The sequence below is a fragment of the Trachemys scripta genome, chromosome 4 (assembly GCF_013100865.1).
Source record: "Trachemys scripta elegans isolate TJP31775 chromosome 4, CAS_Tse_1.0, whole genome shotgun sequence".
Taxonomy (NCBI): Eukaryota; Metazoa; Chordata; order Testudines; family Emydidae; genus Trachemys; species Trachemys scripta.
In genome coordinates, this window is record NC_048301.1 from 133,734,629 (window position 1) to 133,748,082 (window position 13,454).

General features: G+C 49.3%; 1 protein-coding gene across 2 annotated transcripts; it reads left to right on the top strand.

Moving 5' to 3' along the window:
• On the top strand, window positions 1-5,949 carry VPS37C (VPS37C subunit of ESCRT-I). Of its 2 annotated transcripts, XM_034767661.1 has the most exons (6): window positions 61-135; window positions 1,116-1,213; window positions 2,515-2,629; window positions 2,729-2,900; window positions 3,393-3,475; window positions 3,750-5,949. In XM_034767661.1, the coding sequence occupies exons 1-6, from the start codon at window positions 61-63 to the stop codon at window positions 4,491-4,493; spliced, it is 1,287 nt and encodes a 428-aa protein (XP_034623552.1). In that variant the 3' UTR covers window positions 4,494-5,949. The 2 variants fall into 2 exon arrangements, with proteins under 2 accessions (XP_034623553.1, XP_034623552.1); XM_034767662.1 differs by lacking the exon at window positions 1,116-1,213 and having other exon boundaries at window positions 1-135.
• The last annotated feature ends 7,505 nt before the right edge of the window (window positions 5,950-13,454 follow it).

A 13,454-nucleotide genomic window follows, 5' to 3' on the forward strand; every position in this document is an offset into this window, starting at 1 on the left:
GCCGGAGCGTACCATTCTCCCAGCGGATCATCTTCTCCCCCCCCCCCCACCTCCACAGCAATGGTAAGGCTCACTTCCGGACGAGGACCGGAACCCGGAAGTGTGTGGCACTGGAGGTTACCCGGCTGCTCACAGGTGAGTAATTTCTTACTGATTATCGGCTCCTTATCGCTTAACCCCTTCCCGGTCTCGGTCTCGCGAGAACAGTGGGGATTGGCTTTCTTCCTCCCCTGCCCTCAGCTGGCGACAGGGGCGGGAGGCTTGATGGACTGTGCGCTCGACGATGCACCGACGTTCCATGCGCTTTGCCTTCCCCTCTCGCACGCCGATCTCTCTCCCCCTCCCCTGGTGGCGTGGCACGTGCATCAGCCCCAGCTGTCCAGCCCAGCACGTGCCCTTCCCGCTCTTCGCCGGCGGTGGGGGGAAGGGAGAGGGTGTTACGCTGCGAGGCCCCCTGACTGTCTCTGCCCACACCCCACCCTGCTCTCGCACCAACACCCCCGGGGCAGTGCCATTAGGGTGGGTAACTCGCCCCCGGTGTGCCCAGCGCTGGCCTGTCCTCCTGCGGGTGACTTGCATCAGTGTCCAGTGCAGTCCCCGTGTGGGTGAATTATGCCAACACACCCAGCTGCACCCTGTGTTCACGGCTCACACCATGCTCTGCCCGCCTGGGAGTGGGCTGTACCCAATGTGCCTAACACCAGCCTAAAGTGCCAACACTCCTATTGCTGTGGCCGGGTGAGTGACATGTGCCATTGCACCCAGGGCCCCATGCATGTGACTTGCACAAACCCTCCCAGACCTGGCCTGTGTGGGTGACTCATGCCAACACACTCTGTGAATCTGACCTCATGGGTTGCCCCATAAACCACTTGCTTTCACTATTACTAATGAATGGCCCTCATCAGCTGAGAAATAATATTGCTACTCAGCAAAGGGCTTAATAAATAGTGCCCCCCCCCCCCCCCCCCCCCCCATCCCTTTCATACTGTGCTTTCCAGGCTTCTGATTCTAGGGCCTCTTCAGCAGAAGCCAGTTCTACCAGTGAACATCCTCTATTGAAATTATTCTGATATAGGTGTGGCCATACCATTAGAATTGCTTTTGTTCTCTAGGAGATTATAGATACACTGAAGCAGGGGGTAGGGTTTCCAGCTGCCCTGGTTCTGACTGCCCTGTCTCATTCTTCTTGTGAGTGTGGCTCGTGGGACAGGTAAGAGCCCTGAGTTTGTTTCAGAGTCTACAGCATGATGGCAAAATTTGCTGATGCACATATGCCTTCTGGTTTCGCAACATGATTATTAGATGGGTTTGGTTGTGAGACTGATGCAACATCTCCAGAGGCAGAATCTATGAGATGTTTCACTTGAACCAGGGGTGGAACAGACAGCCGCAGCTAGTACTAGGTTAAAATCTGCACTAGTTGTCTCATTGGTCCCTTTTTGCACCTCTGCAGGAATGTACCTCTCTTTTTTTTCCCTGTTTAGTTTTTATTTTGTTCACAGTTACTGTGTATAGCACTTTTCTGACAAAGTGTGACCTTACTGTGTAACAAAGCTAAATGGCACAAGACAGCCAGAGCATATATAAATGATGGAAAAGAGTGCTGCAAAGAGTTTATTCCACTGACCTCAGTAGAGTTAATCCTGATTTACAAAGGTGTGAGAGCCCATTGCATGGAAAAGATGAAAGTATTTATTCATAAAGGGAAAAGAAAGGAAAGAGAAATTCAGTGTGACATAGGCAAGAAGATAAAAACTTATTGTCAGACATAATTTGAAAAGGTAGGGAGATATAGGAAGGCTGTTCCAGGTGGCAGGAGTGCCAGAGTGGAAAGCATTTACATCAGGTGATGTGTAGAGGATTAGAATGAAAATGAGCAGGGAAGTGTGTCCAGAGATAGACGATTGGTTTTAAAAATAAAGGGGGATCATATTGAGCAGAATCCTGAAATAAACGGCCAGCTAGTGAAGTTATTTAAGAATTGGGTTGATATAGCCACACTATTTGATATGGCTGAGAAGGTGTTTTTCTCCACTCTTAAATGCCTTTGTCCTGGCACAGAGGAGGAATCACCTCCCTCTTTTGTCCCTGAAATGGAAATGCAATGTTGTTGTAGCCGTGTTTGTCCCAGGATATTAGAGAGACAAAGTAGATGGATAATATCTTTTATTGGACCAACTTCTCTTGGTGAGAAGCCTTCGAGCTTACCTCTCTCGCCAACAGACATTGGTCCAAAAAATATTACCTCACTCACCTTGTCTCCCTAAAATGGAAAGACAGTTGCCAAAATCAAAATGTCTAGATCTGCTGTGTTTTCTTTTTCTCTCTATCCTCAGACTCTCCGTTGTCTGTAGTGTGACAGAACCCCCCCCCCCCACCACCACTGTTGGTTGACATCATTTATCAAAGCCCCTTGTTAAGTCTGTCATGGGATTAATATCTATATATTGTCAATGTGCAGCTGGCTTTGTGAAACCTAGTAATTGTCCATTTACACTCCTCATCTCTTAGGAATTCACATTCCCCAATGAAAATGGAGACATTAAGGGACCTATCTGTGAAGGAGCTCCAGGAGCTGCAGGAGAATTCTGAGGAGATCGAGCGTCTGGCACTGGAATCAACAGAGGTAAACATTAACATGCATGCTGCAGGGTGAGGAAAGTGTGTGGATGCAGATAGGAGGTGCTGCTCCTCATTGGCTGTGGCTTTTGATCTCCCCTCTCAGGTCCAGGAACTACAGCTGGAAAGGGAGATGGCCTTGGCCACAAACCGAAGCCTGGCAGAGCAGAACCTGGAGTTCCAGACGCCACTGGAAACTGGCCGCACAAACCTTTCCGACAGATACCAGAAGCTGCAGAAGCTGGCAGAACAGTGCCAGGAGCAGAAGGCAAAACTTGGTACATGTCTCTCAAACTACTCACCCTCCCCAGTGCAGTCAGATTGTCTGTAACCAGGGCTTTTTCCCCATTCCCCCCCCCCCCTCCATTCCTGCTCAGCAGACTGAGGAGCTCCCTTTCTGTACAGGGGGTCTGTATTCTGAATCTGTCTTCTCCTGGTGTTTGTTCAGACTGACCTGGACAGAATAGAGGTGATTCCCTAGTCAAAAGAGACTGCACAATGTTGGTTTCTCCTTTGGTTTTCTTCCTATATTCAAACTTCCCAAGGCAGCAAAGGTTCCCATTGTGAATGTGAGGGGTTTAACAGAGTCTTGGTGGCATGGGGCAGGAAGGTGACATAGTTTCTACTTCTTTATGCTTTGCTGGGATCATGAGTCAGAGCATAGAGCTTTGGGATAGGTGCCTAGTATTGTCTCTGAGAGAGCTGGAGACATGGTAATTTTGCCTAGTTTCTGTATGTCATGTTTTGATCATCACATTTTTCCTCCCTAGAGAAATTCTCTGTGGCGATGCAGCCTGGGACCCTGTTAAATCTTCTGCAGGTGGAGGGCCAGAGGATCGAAGAGGAATCTGAGGTGATTCTAAGATTTAAGTCCAAATTAAAATAAAATTGACTAATGGCAATCTCCCTGAAAACTTGAAATTATCCTCCCTAACCAGCACCCTAAATTGGAGATTATCTCCCATAGATTGAAGCCATTGTCCTAAAGATTGGGATTATCACTCCTTTATGGTTGAGTGGTTTAATTGTTTCCATGTGATCTAGGCCATGTCTGAGAACATGGGGTCGGAGCTGGGAGAGAACATTGGAGGGGGCAGCAATGGTGTCAGTGGTGTCTTGTGTTTCAGACTATGGCTGAGAAGTTCCTGGAGGGCGAAGTGCCACTGGAGATATTTCTTGAGCAGTTTTCCTCCATGAGGAAGTTGTCCCACCTGCGACGGGTCAAAGTGGAAAAGCTCCAAGAGATACTGAGGAAGTCTGAAGCTTCACAGGAACCAGCCAGTGACTCTCATTTTAACCACCAGCCTCCTGCTCCTCACATAACTCCTGGGCCTGCTGACGAGCAGCAGCCACAGCCCTTCCTATCAGGAACACCATCCTTCCCTTTGCCCTATAGTCCAGCCCCATGCATGCCTGTAGGCCCTACAGCCCATGGAGCTCTCCAACCTGCTCCTTTCTCTGGAGCACCAGTTATAATGGGACCCCTCACCTCCTCTCAGCCAAGCACCCAACCCACATTTCCCTATAAACCAGCTCCTGGATACCCACCTGGAGGCTCGACACCAGGATACTCCCAGCCTCAGACAAGAGGCTCATCTTCGGCCCCAGGGTACCCTTGGTCTCCATGCAGAGGTCCACCACCTGCCTCAGGTTACCCTCAATCCCAGCCCAGAGCTCCATCTGGACTAGGGTACCCCCAGCCTCCCCAGCCTCAATATTTCCCACCAGGAGGCGGAAGACCACAGTGTCCATACCCCACCCAGCCACCGCTACCTAGTTTCCCAATTCCATCCCAGCCTCCGTATCCCCCAGCTTCACATTCTCCCTTTGGATATCGACCACCTCGAGGCCCTGCTTGGCCTGGATACTAGTCAGTACTTCTGGAGAGCTTGCTTCATCATCCTCTCCTGTGTCATGGTCTGAGATATCGATACTTGCTGAGAAAAAAGCGAAAGAAGAAAGAGCTGGGAGTGTTGTCCTCAGACCCATACATATATAAGCATTATGTATGATGAGAGGTGTGGTTCTGGCGTCATATACACGCTAGCAGCATGAGATGTAAGACAAAGTGACACTATAACAGCACATCCGAGGATTGCACTATTTTAGGTTTTGGTTAATGAATAATACCGTGTGATGACTGCTGGCAATCTTCAGTGGCCACTTGTACTGATTGGTCATTCGAAGCCGTGTTAGAAAATACAAATAGTGGGCCAGATTCTCTGCTACTATAAATGGGCAAAACATGCACTGATTTACACCAGCTGAGGACCTGTTTGTGAGATGCCTGTGTGTATATGGATATATACCAAAAGAATTCTAAACACACAGGTGTGTGAGAGATGGAGTGAGAATCTCGAACAGTATTTGACCAGAAATGCTCATATTGCTTCCCAGGGAACTCACTTGGAAACTAGATTAGCAGAGTCAGCCAGATTCAGAATCAATGCATAATTTATCTTGTCAATGAGAAGCGAGTAGCTAGCACGTTGGGATAGGTCAGCCCTTGATATGCCCCATGTCACTGTAGCATAACTCCAAAACCAGCTCCAGTCCTGCCATTCCCAGCACATTGCAGGGCCAACGTTTCCTTACCACTACAATTTTACTGCAAAGCAAAGGTCTGTCCAGTGCTGCCACTGTCTATCCACATCAGCTGTTTCCAGCCTACTCGTGGGGAAAGGCCTCTTTAGCACTGGCCCCTTTTAGCTATGAGACAGGCCGAGCCCTCCTTTGCAGGATGTGGATTATCACAGAGAAGGCATCAGGGTCATGAAATATCCCTGGGATTCGATATGTGGAATATCAGTTCTACCATGGAGATAAAATGGGTTGGCGTGATGCTTCTGGAGCTGCTAGTAATTTGGAGGCAAGGCAGCATGTGTCTTGACCTGTAGAAATCTGGGTGACTAAGCCTTATTTGCTGATTGATGGTGGAAAACAACACTACTATCCAAACTATGGTAATGGTTCAGTGAAACACTGAGGCATGTAAGGCCGCCTGCAATGCCTCTTCCTCCTCTCTAGTGACCTGCGGTAGGGTTGAAGGTACACTGGATCACGAAGCATCTAGTATCCCTTGCATTACCCCCCCCCCCTTTCCTCCTATATTGACCTGAGGAAACAATGGACCCAACAGAGAGAATGAAGGATTCTGAACATAAATGGTATTTTGCTTTGCTCTGCACTTACCTACCAAATTCTGTTTGCTTGCCTGTAAGTTATTTATAAAGATAGATGACTAATGGACTAGACCAGGTTGAATGCTTTTGGAATTTGATGGAAAAGGTTCTCTATCTGTGATTAATTAGAGTAATAAAACTTGATTAATTGCACACAGGGTTGCAGCTGTGATTGTTTTGGGACATGAAGTGGTGCCTGGTTGAAATTTTTTATTGATTTTGTTTTTTTGCCAACTCAGCATCCTTCCATTGATTTCCCTTTGATCATGTCCATATAATCTTTCCTCTTCTGTCTCTCACTGCCAAATTCTCTATGCATCATCCTTCCTGCCTTTCGGTCTGCAACCTACCCTAGGCGCCCATTTGTGCAATCCTCTTCTCCAGGGGCCAATTGATCTCATGCTTCAGGATCATTTCTCCTTTACCTTCCTCTTCTGTGCACTGTAGTTTCTATCCTCCATTTTCCCTTCCTGCGCCTCATTCCTTTGTCTCATTCCCTTTCTGTCTTGGTTTAATACTGACCTCCTCAACCCTCATTTCTGCAGCTTTGGGTGTCTCAAAGCTGACTTGAACGGACCCTCTCTCTCAGCTTGAATGAGAGGGTAATTCCCTCTCCATGGTTACACACACCCAGTCACAATTACAAACCCAGCAAAGACTATTGCCAAAGTTTAAAAAAAAATTTTTTTTTTAAGGGCGGGTCCTGTCATCTCCGTATTGTTTGGTCTGTTCCATCTACAGCACCAGCTGAGCAGTTCTTTAGCGCCCAGAATGCATGGTGTGACCTTCACTGTGAAGAGCATTCTGTGAAAGAGAATTAGTCATTGATCTTCTGGTATTGGTTTTGTGAAGTTTTTCTAACTAGTTCCCTAAATTCATGGAAATATAAGTTCTCTGTGTGTTCCCCCTTGCTCACTGTTTCTTTATCTACTGGAAACAGCAACAATAGCACAAACTCATATGTTTCAAACAGATGTAAGGAGTGAGTTTTTTCTTCATTTTGTCTGGGTAAGAAGAGCATAGCTGGGTTTTGTTGTTTATTTCACAAGTAACATCATATGCCTGTCTGTGACATAACAGCTGGCTGCTGAGGAGATAATGAAATTACAGGACAGTGAGTTAAAACAAAGAATGGTTGGATTAACTCAGAATCAGATGTGATAATCTGTTTTCACACATGTTCTTTAGTCATAGGGAAGGAGACAGAAACAGAAACCTAGGCCTGGTCTACACTACGGGTTTAGGTCGACTTTAGCAGCGTTAAACCGAATTAAGCCTGGACACGTCCACACAACGAGGCCCTTTCTTTCGACTTAAAGGGCCCTTTAAACCGGTTTCTTTACACCACCTCCGACGAGGGGATTAGCGATAAAACCGGCCTTTGCGGGTCGGAATTGGGGTAGTGTGGACGGAATTCGATGTTATTGGCCTCCGGGAGCTATCCCACAGTGCTTCATTGTGACCGCTCTGGACAGCGCTCTCAACTCAGATGCACTGACCAGGTAGACAGGAAAAGACCCGCGAAGGTTTGAATTTCATTTCCTGTTTGCCCAGCGTGGAGAGCACAGGTGACCACGCAGAGCTCATCAGCACAGGTAACCGTCATGGAGTCCTCCCAGGATCGCAAAAGAGCTCCAGCATGGACCGAACGGGAGGTACGAGATCTGCTCGCCATATGGGGAGATGAAGCAGTGATAGCTGAACTCCGTAGCAGTAAAAGAAATGGAAAAGTATTAGAAAAGATCTCCAAGGCCATGAAGGACCGAGGCCATAACAGGGACACACAGCAGTGCCGCGTGAAAATTAAGGAGCTAAGGCAAGCCTACCACAAAGCCAGAGAAGCAAACGGAAGGTCCGGGGCAGAGCCGCAAACTTGCCGCTACTACGCGGAGCTGCATGCGATCCTAGGGGGTGCAGCCACCACTACCCCAACCGTGTGCTATGACTCTCTCACTGGAGAAACACACAGGGAAGACGGTTCGGGGAACGAGGAAGATGACGATGGAGGTACTGTAGGTAGCTCACAGCAGCAAGGAAGCGGAGAAACCGGTTTCCCCAACAGCCAGGATATGTTTGTGACACTGGACCTGGAACCAGTAACCCCCGAACTCACCCAAGACCCTCAGGGCACACAGGAGACCTCTGGTGAGTGTAACTTTGTAAATATTTGTAAACATTACAAAAAAAAGCAAGCAAGTCTGTTAACGTGTATGGGGATGGAGCGGAAATCCTCCAGGGACATCTCCAGAAAGCTCTCCTGGTTGAAATGGGGTGATTTTATTAAGGGGGACATTCAGAGGCGCCCGTTCCTGCTATTCGGACCAGAAATGTTCCCCGCTGTTAACCACGCGGTGGGGGGGAGGGGTGAAGTGATCATCCCAGAGAATCGTGTGTGTGTGTGTGGGGGGGGTGGTTTACTTGTGTTTGTGCCGCATGTTAACCGGGAAACCGCAGCCCCCTCCTTTTACATTGAAACCCCATTTTAAATGGACAACCCAATTCATCCTTGAGATGGGAAATGCGCTGCTGTTTGCAACCTTTCCCGCATGTTAAGAAGGTTAAATAAGCCAAAACACTGTGGCCTACGATGGCTGCCTGCAAGCCGAAATATGCGACCTTGTAATGAAAGAGTGTACCCATTGTTCCCTAAAATGTGTCTTTTTTAACCACCTCTCCCTTCTCCTCCACCAGCTGCAAATGTTTCTCCTTCGCAGAGGCTCGTGAACATTAGAAAGAGAAAACGTAAGACGAGGGACGAGATGTTCACGGAGCTGCAGATGTCCTCCCACGCTGATAGAGCACAGCAGAATGCGTGGAGGCAGTCAATGTCGGAGATGAGAAAAGTCCAACATGAACGAGAGGAGAGGTGGCGGGCTGAAGACGATAGGTGGCGTCAGCTTGCAGACAGACGGCAAGAGGCAATGCTCCGTCTGCTGGAGCATCAAAGTGATATGCTCGAGCGTATGGTTGAGTTGCAGGAAAGGCAGCAGGAGCAGAGACCGCCGCTACAGCCCCTGTGTAACCAACAGCCCTCCTCCCCAAGTTCCATAGCCTCGTCACCCAGACGCCCAAGAACACGGTGGGGGGGCCTCCGTCCACCCAGTCACTCCACCCCAGATGATCGCCCAAGCATCAGAAGGCTGGGCTTCAATAAGAGTTAAAGTTTTAAAATGCAGTGTGTCCTTTTCCATCCCTCCTCCCCCACCCATCCCTGCTACCTTGGCAATTATCCCCCTACCTCTGTAAGGAACTAATAAAGAATGCATGAATGTGAAAAAACAATGACTTTATTGCCTCTGCAAGCGGGAGGGTCGGGGGGGGGGGTTGGAGGGTTCATCAAGGAGAAACAAACAGAAGTTTCACACAGTAGCCTGGCCAGTCACAAAACTCGTTTTCAAAGCTTCTCTGATGCGCACCGCGCCCTGCTGTGCTCCTCTAACCGCCCTGGTGTCTGGCTGCGCGTAATCAGCGGCCAGGCGAGTTGCCTCAACCTCCCACCCCGCCATAAATGTCTCCCCCTTACTCTCACAGATATTGTGGAGCGCACAGCAAGCAGCAATAACAATGGGGATATTCTTTTCGCTGAGGTCTGAGCGAGTCAGTAAGCTGCGCCAGCGCGCTTTTAAACGTCCAAATGCACATTCCACCACCATTCGGCACTTGCTCAGCCTGTAGTTGAACAGGTCCTGACTCCTGTCCAGGCTGCCTGTGTACGGCTTCATGAGCCATGGCATTAAGGGGTAGGCTGGGTCCCCAAGGATCACGATAGGCATTTCAACATCCCCAATGGTCACTTTCTGGTCCGGGAAGAAAGTCCCTTCCTCCAGCTTTCGAAACAGAGCAGAGTTCCTGAAGACGCGAGCATCATGTACCTTTCCCGGCCATCCCACGTTGATGTTGGTGAAACGTCCCTTGTGATCCACCAGGGCTTGCAGCAGCATTGAAAAGTACCCCTTGCGGTTTATGTAGTCGGTGGCTTGGTGCTCCGGTGACAAGATAGGGATATGGGTTCCGTCTATGGCCCCGCCACAGTTTGGGAATCCCATTTCAGCAAAACCATCCACTATTGACTGCACGTTGCCCAGAGTCACTACCCTTGCTATCACCAGGTCTTTCATTGCCCTGGCAAATTGGATCACAGCAGCCCCCACAGTAGATTTGCCCACTCCAAATTGATTCCCGACTGACCGGTAGCTGTCTGGCGTTGCAAGCTTCCACAGGGCTATTGCCACTCGCTTCTCAACTGTGAGGGCTGCTCTCATCTTGGTATCCTGGCGTTTCAGGGCAGGGGAAAGCAAGTCACAAAGTTCCATGAAAGTGCCCTTACGCATGCGAAAGTTTCGCAGCCACTGGGAATCGTCCCATACCTGCAGCACGATGCGGTCCCACCAGTCTGTGCTTGTTTCCCGGGCCCAGAATCGGCGTTCCACGGTATCAACCTGCCCCAGTAACACCATGATTTCCACATTGCTGGGGCCTGTGCCTTGTGAGAGGTCTATGGCCATGTCAATTTCCTCATCACTCTCGTCGCCGCGCTGCAATCGCCTCCTCGCCTGGTCCGGGTTTCGCCTTGGCATGTTCTGGCTCTGCATGTACTCCAGGACAATGCGCGTGGTGTTCATAGTGCTCATAATTGCCGCGGTGATCTGAGCGGGCTCCATGATCCCAGTGCTAGCTATGGCGCCTGGTCAGAAAAAAGGCGCGAAAGTAGTATCTGATGGACCAGGAGAAGGAGGGCGGGAGGGAGGGAGGGCCGAGTGACGACATGGCGTACAGGTACAGGAACAGGGAGAAACACAAACAACTGTCACACAGAATGGTCCCCCCAAAGATTAAACTGGAAACCCTGGGCTTAGCAGGCCGTTGATTTCACGGAGGAAGGGGAAGCAAATGAACACAGAACAAATCTATTTTTTACATCTTAAGGTGGCAGCCGACGCTGCAGCATGAGTGACAGCCATACCAGTATGACGATGACGGGTACCAATCATAATATGCCATCATCTGCCAAAAGGCAAGGGGCTGCTGCTGTGTAGCAATGCAGCCCCACGTCTGCCAGCCCCACGTCCGCCAGCACCCAGCATCGCCCTCGGCCTCTTCTGGGTGCTTAGCAGACAATATTGGGCAATTGGCAGAAAATAGTATATTATGACTGGTAACCGTCATCATCGAAACAGTAGCATGTCTGCCCAGGTGGCCATGATTGACAGCCATACCAGTACGACGACGACGGGTACCAGTCATAATATACCATCGCCTGCAAGGGGCTGGTGCAATGCAGCACTACGGCTGCCAGCCCCACGGCTATCACTCATGCTACACCGTCTACCGCCAAAAGGCAGTTAGCAGCTGCTGCTGTGTAGCAATGCAGTCCCACGTCTGCCGGCACCCAGAGGACATATGGTGACGGTGAGCTCAGCTGAGCTGAGCGGGCTCCATGCTTGCCGTGGTATGTTGTCTGCACAGGTAACCCAGGTAAAAAGGCGCGAATCTATTGTCTGCCGTTGCTGTGACGAGGGGGGAGGGGCCTGACGACATGTACCCAGAACCGCCCGCGACACTGTTTTGCATCATCCGGGCATTGGGATCTCAACCCAGAATTCAAAGAAAAGGCGCGAACCGCTTCTCGGCTCGAGCTGTGGCGCAAACGTAGTATCTGACGGCCTAGGGGAAGGAGGGAGGGGGGCCGAGTGACGACATGGCGTACAGGCACAGGGAATTAAAATAAAGAACGGTGGCTGTGCATCAGGGAGAGACACAAACAACTGTCACAGACTGGTCCCCCCCAAAGATTAAACTGAAAACCCTGTTGACGGAGGGAGGGGGAAGCAAATGAATACAGAGAAAATCTATTTTTTACATCTTAAGACGACGGTGCAGCGTGACTGATAGCCCTCGGCATCTTTCTGGGTGCTTGGCAGCAAATACTGGGCGGTGTATGACGATGGTCTTCAGGCCTATTGCACGAGCTGCTGCTCAGGGAAGACTCTGCTAACGTGCGATGACCCGACTTGTAATAGGCCGGCTAACAGTCATAATACACCATTTACTGCCAAAAGGCAAGCCCCACGGCTGCCAGCACCCAGATCGCCGATGAAGGCTACCAGTCTACTGCACCGTCTACCGCCAAAAGGCAGTTAGCAGCTGCTGCTGTGTAGCAATGCAGTCCCACGTCTGCCGGCACCCAGAGGACATATGGTGATGGTGAGCTCAGCTGTGCTGAGCGGGCTCCATGTTGTCTGCACAGGTAACCCAGGTAACCCAGATAAAAAGGCGCGAATCTATTGTCTGCCGTTGCTGTGACGGGGGAGGGAGGGGCCTGACGACATGTACCCAGAACCGCCCGCGACACTGTTTTGCATCATCCGGGCATTGGGATCTCAACCCAGAATTCCAAGGGGCGGCAGAGACTGCGGGAACTGTGGGATAGCTGTGGGATAGCTACCCATAGTGCAATGCTCCGGAAGTCGACGCTAGCCTCGTACTGTGGACGCGGTCTGCCGACTAGAGCACCTAGAGCATTTTATTGTGTGGACATACACAATCGGCTGTATACAACCGATTTCAATAAAACCGGCTTCTATAAATTCGAACTAATTTCGTAGTGTAGACATACCCCTAGAGTCATAGACCTTAAGGGCAGAAGGGACCATTATGATCGTCTAGTCTGACCTCCTGCACAACGCAGGCCAGAATTGGTTTGGTAAATTTTCTGCATGGTGTCACCATATATTTAATAGCACCACAGTGTGGGGTAGGGTGTGACGTATATTTCAGGAGTAGTCTAAAAAATCTGCAAGTATCTATCTTATTTTTCTAGGAACTTATACTGCATTCATTACAGTGGTCTCTGGATGAGACTGAGTCTCCTTTTAGATTAAATATATTAAAGCATAATTTTGCTGTGATAAGTGACTACATAAAAATGTTACTGCCTTACTCCACAGGCCTGCTCCCTGTGTGTAGTCAGAGTTGGCTCTGTTGATTTCAGTGACAAATAAGGCTTTAGTATTTTTGACTCCTTAGCCCCCATGCAGCTTTGGAAGAGTTACTTAAATTCTATTCTGGGTCTGGCATCATCAGCACACATGTCAGCTAAGTTCCAGGTGCTGAATCTTTATTTATTGTCAGCGTTATGCAAGTCAGTAAGATCCCAGCTTAACTGTCAGATAACAGGCTGAGCTTGTGGCACTTAGTAGAAACATTTTTTCTCATGTCATCTGAGAGAACTGATATGAAATTCGCTGTAAGAAATAAGCATGGAGCTCGACAATGCCTTTTTGCCTTGTCACTTCAGAACCAGGTTTTAGGAAAATTTTCTTATTAATTTGTTTTACAATAGTGCCTGAATTGTGCTAGGCACTGGAGATGCACCAAGTAAGAGACAGCCCTGGCTCCAGAGGGCTTACTTCTCTTGTCTATTTATAGAGTATTATCATCCCCATTTTTCAGATGGGGAACTGAGGCCTAGAGAGAATAAGTGGCTAGCCCAGTCAGCCAGAGAGTTTGTGGCAGAACCATGATGAAGCCAAGTCTCCTGAACTCCAGTCTAGTGCCTCAGCCTCCCCCACTCCCCCCGAAGGGTATTGCTCATTCTGTTTTATTGAAAAAAGAAGCATAACTACTAGAAAAAAAGTTTTATTACAACTG

What these genes read in the sequence shown, in the direction of transcription:
- VPS37C (XM_034767661.1), top strand. Translation starts at nt 61, where the DNA reads ATGGTAAGGCTCACTTCCGGACGAGGACCGGAACCCGGAAGTGTGTGG. An exon ending in GGTTACCCGGCTGCTCACAG is followed by an intron (nt 136 to 1,115) that starts GTGAGTAATTTC and finishes TTTGTTCTCTAG; the next exon opens with GAGATTATAGATACACTGAA. An exon ending in GGAGCAGAAGGCAAAACTTG is followed by an intron (nt 2,901 to 3,392) that starts GTACATGTCTCT and finishes TTTCCTCCCTAG; the next exon opens with AGAAATTCTCTGTGGCGATG.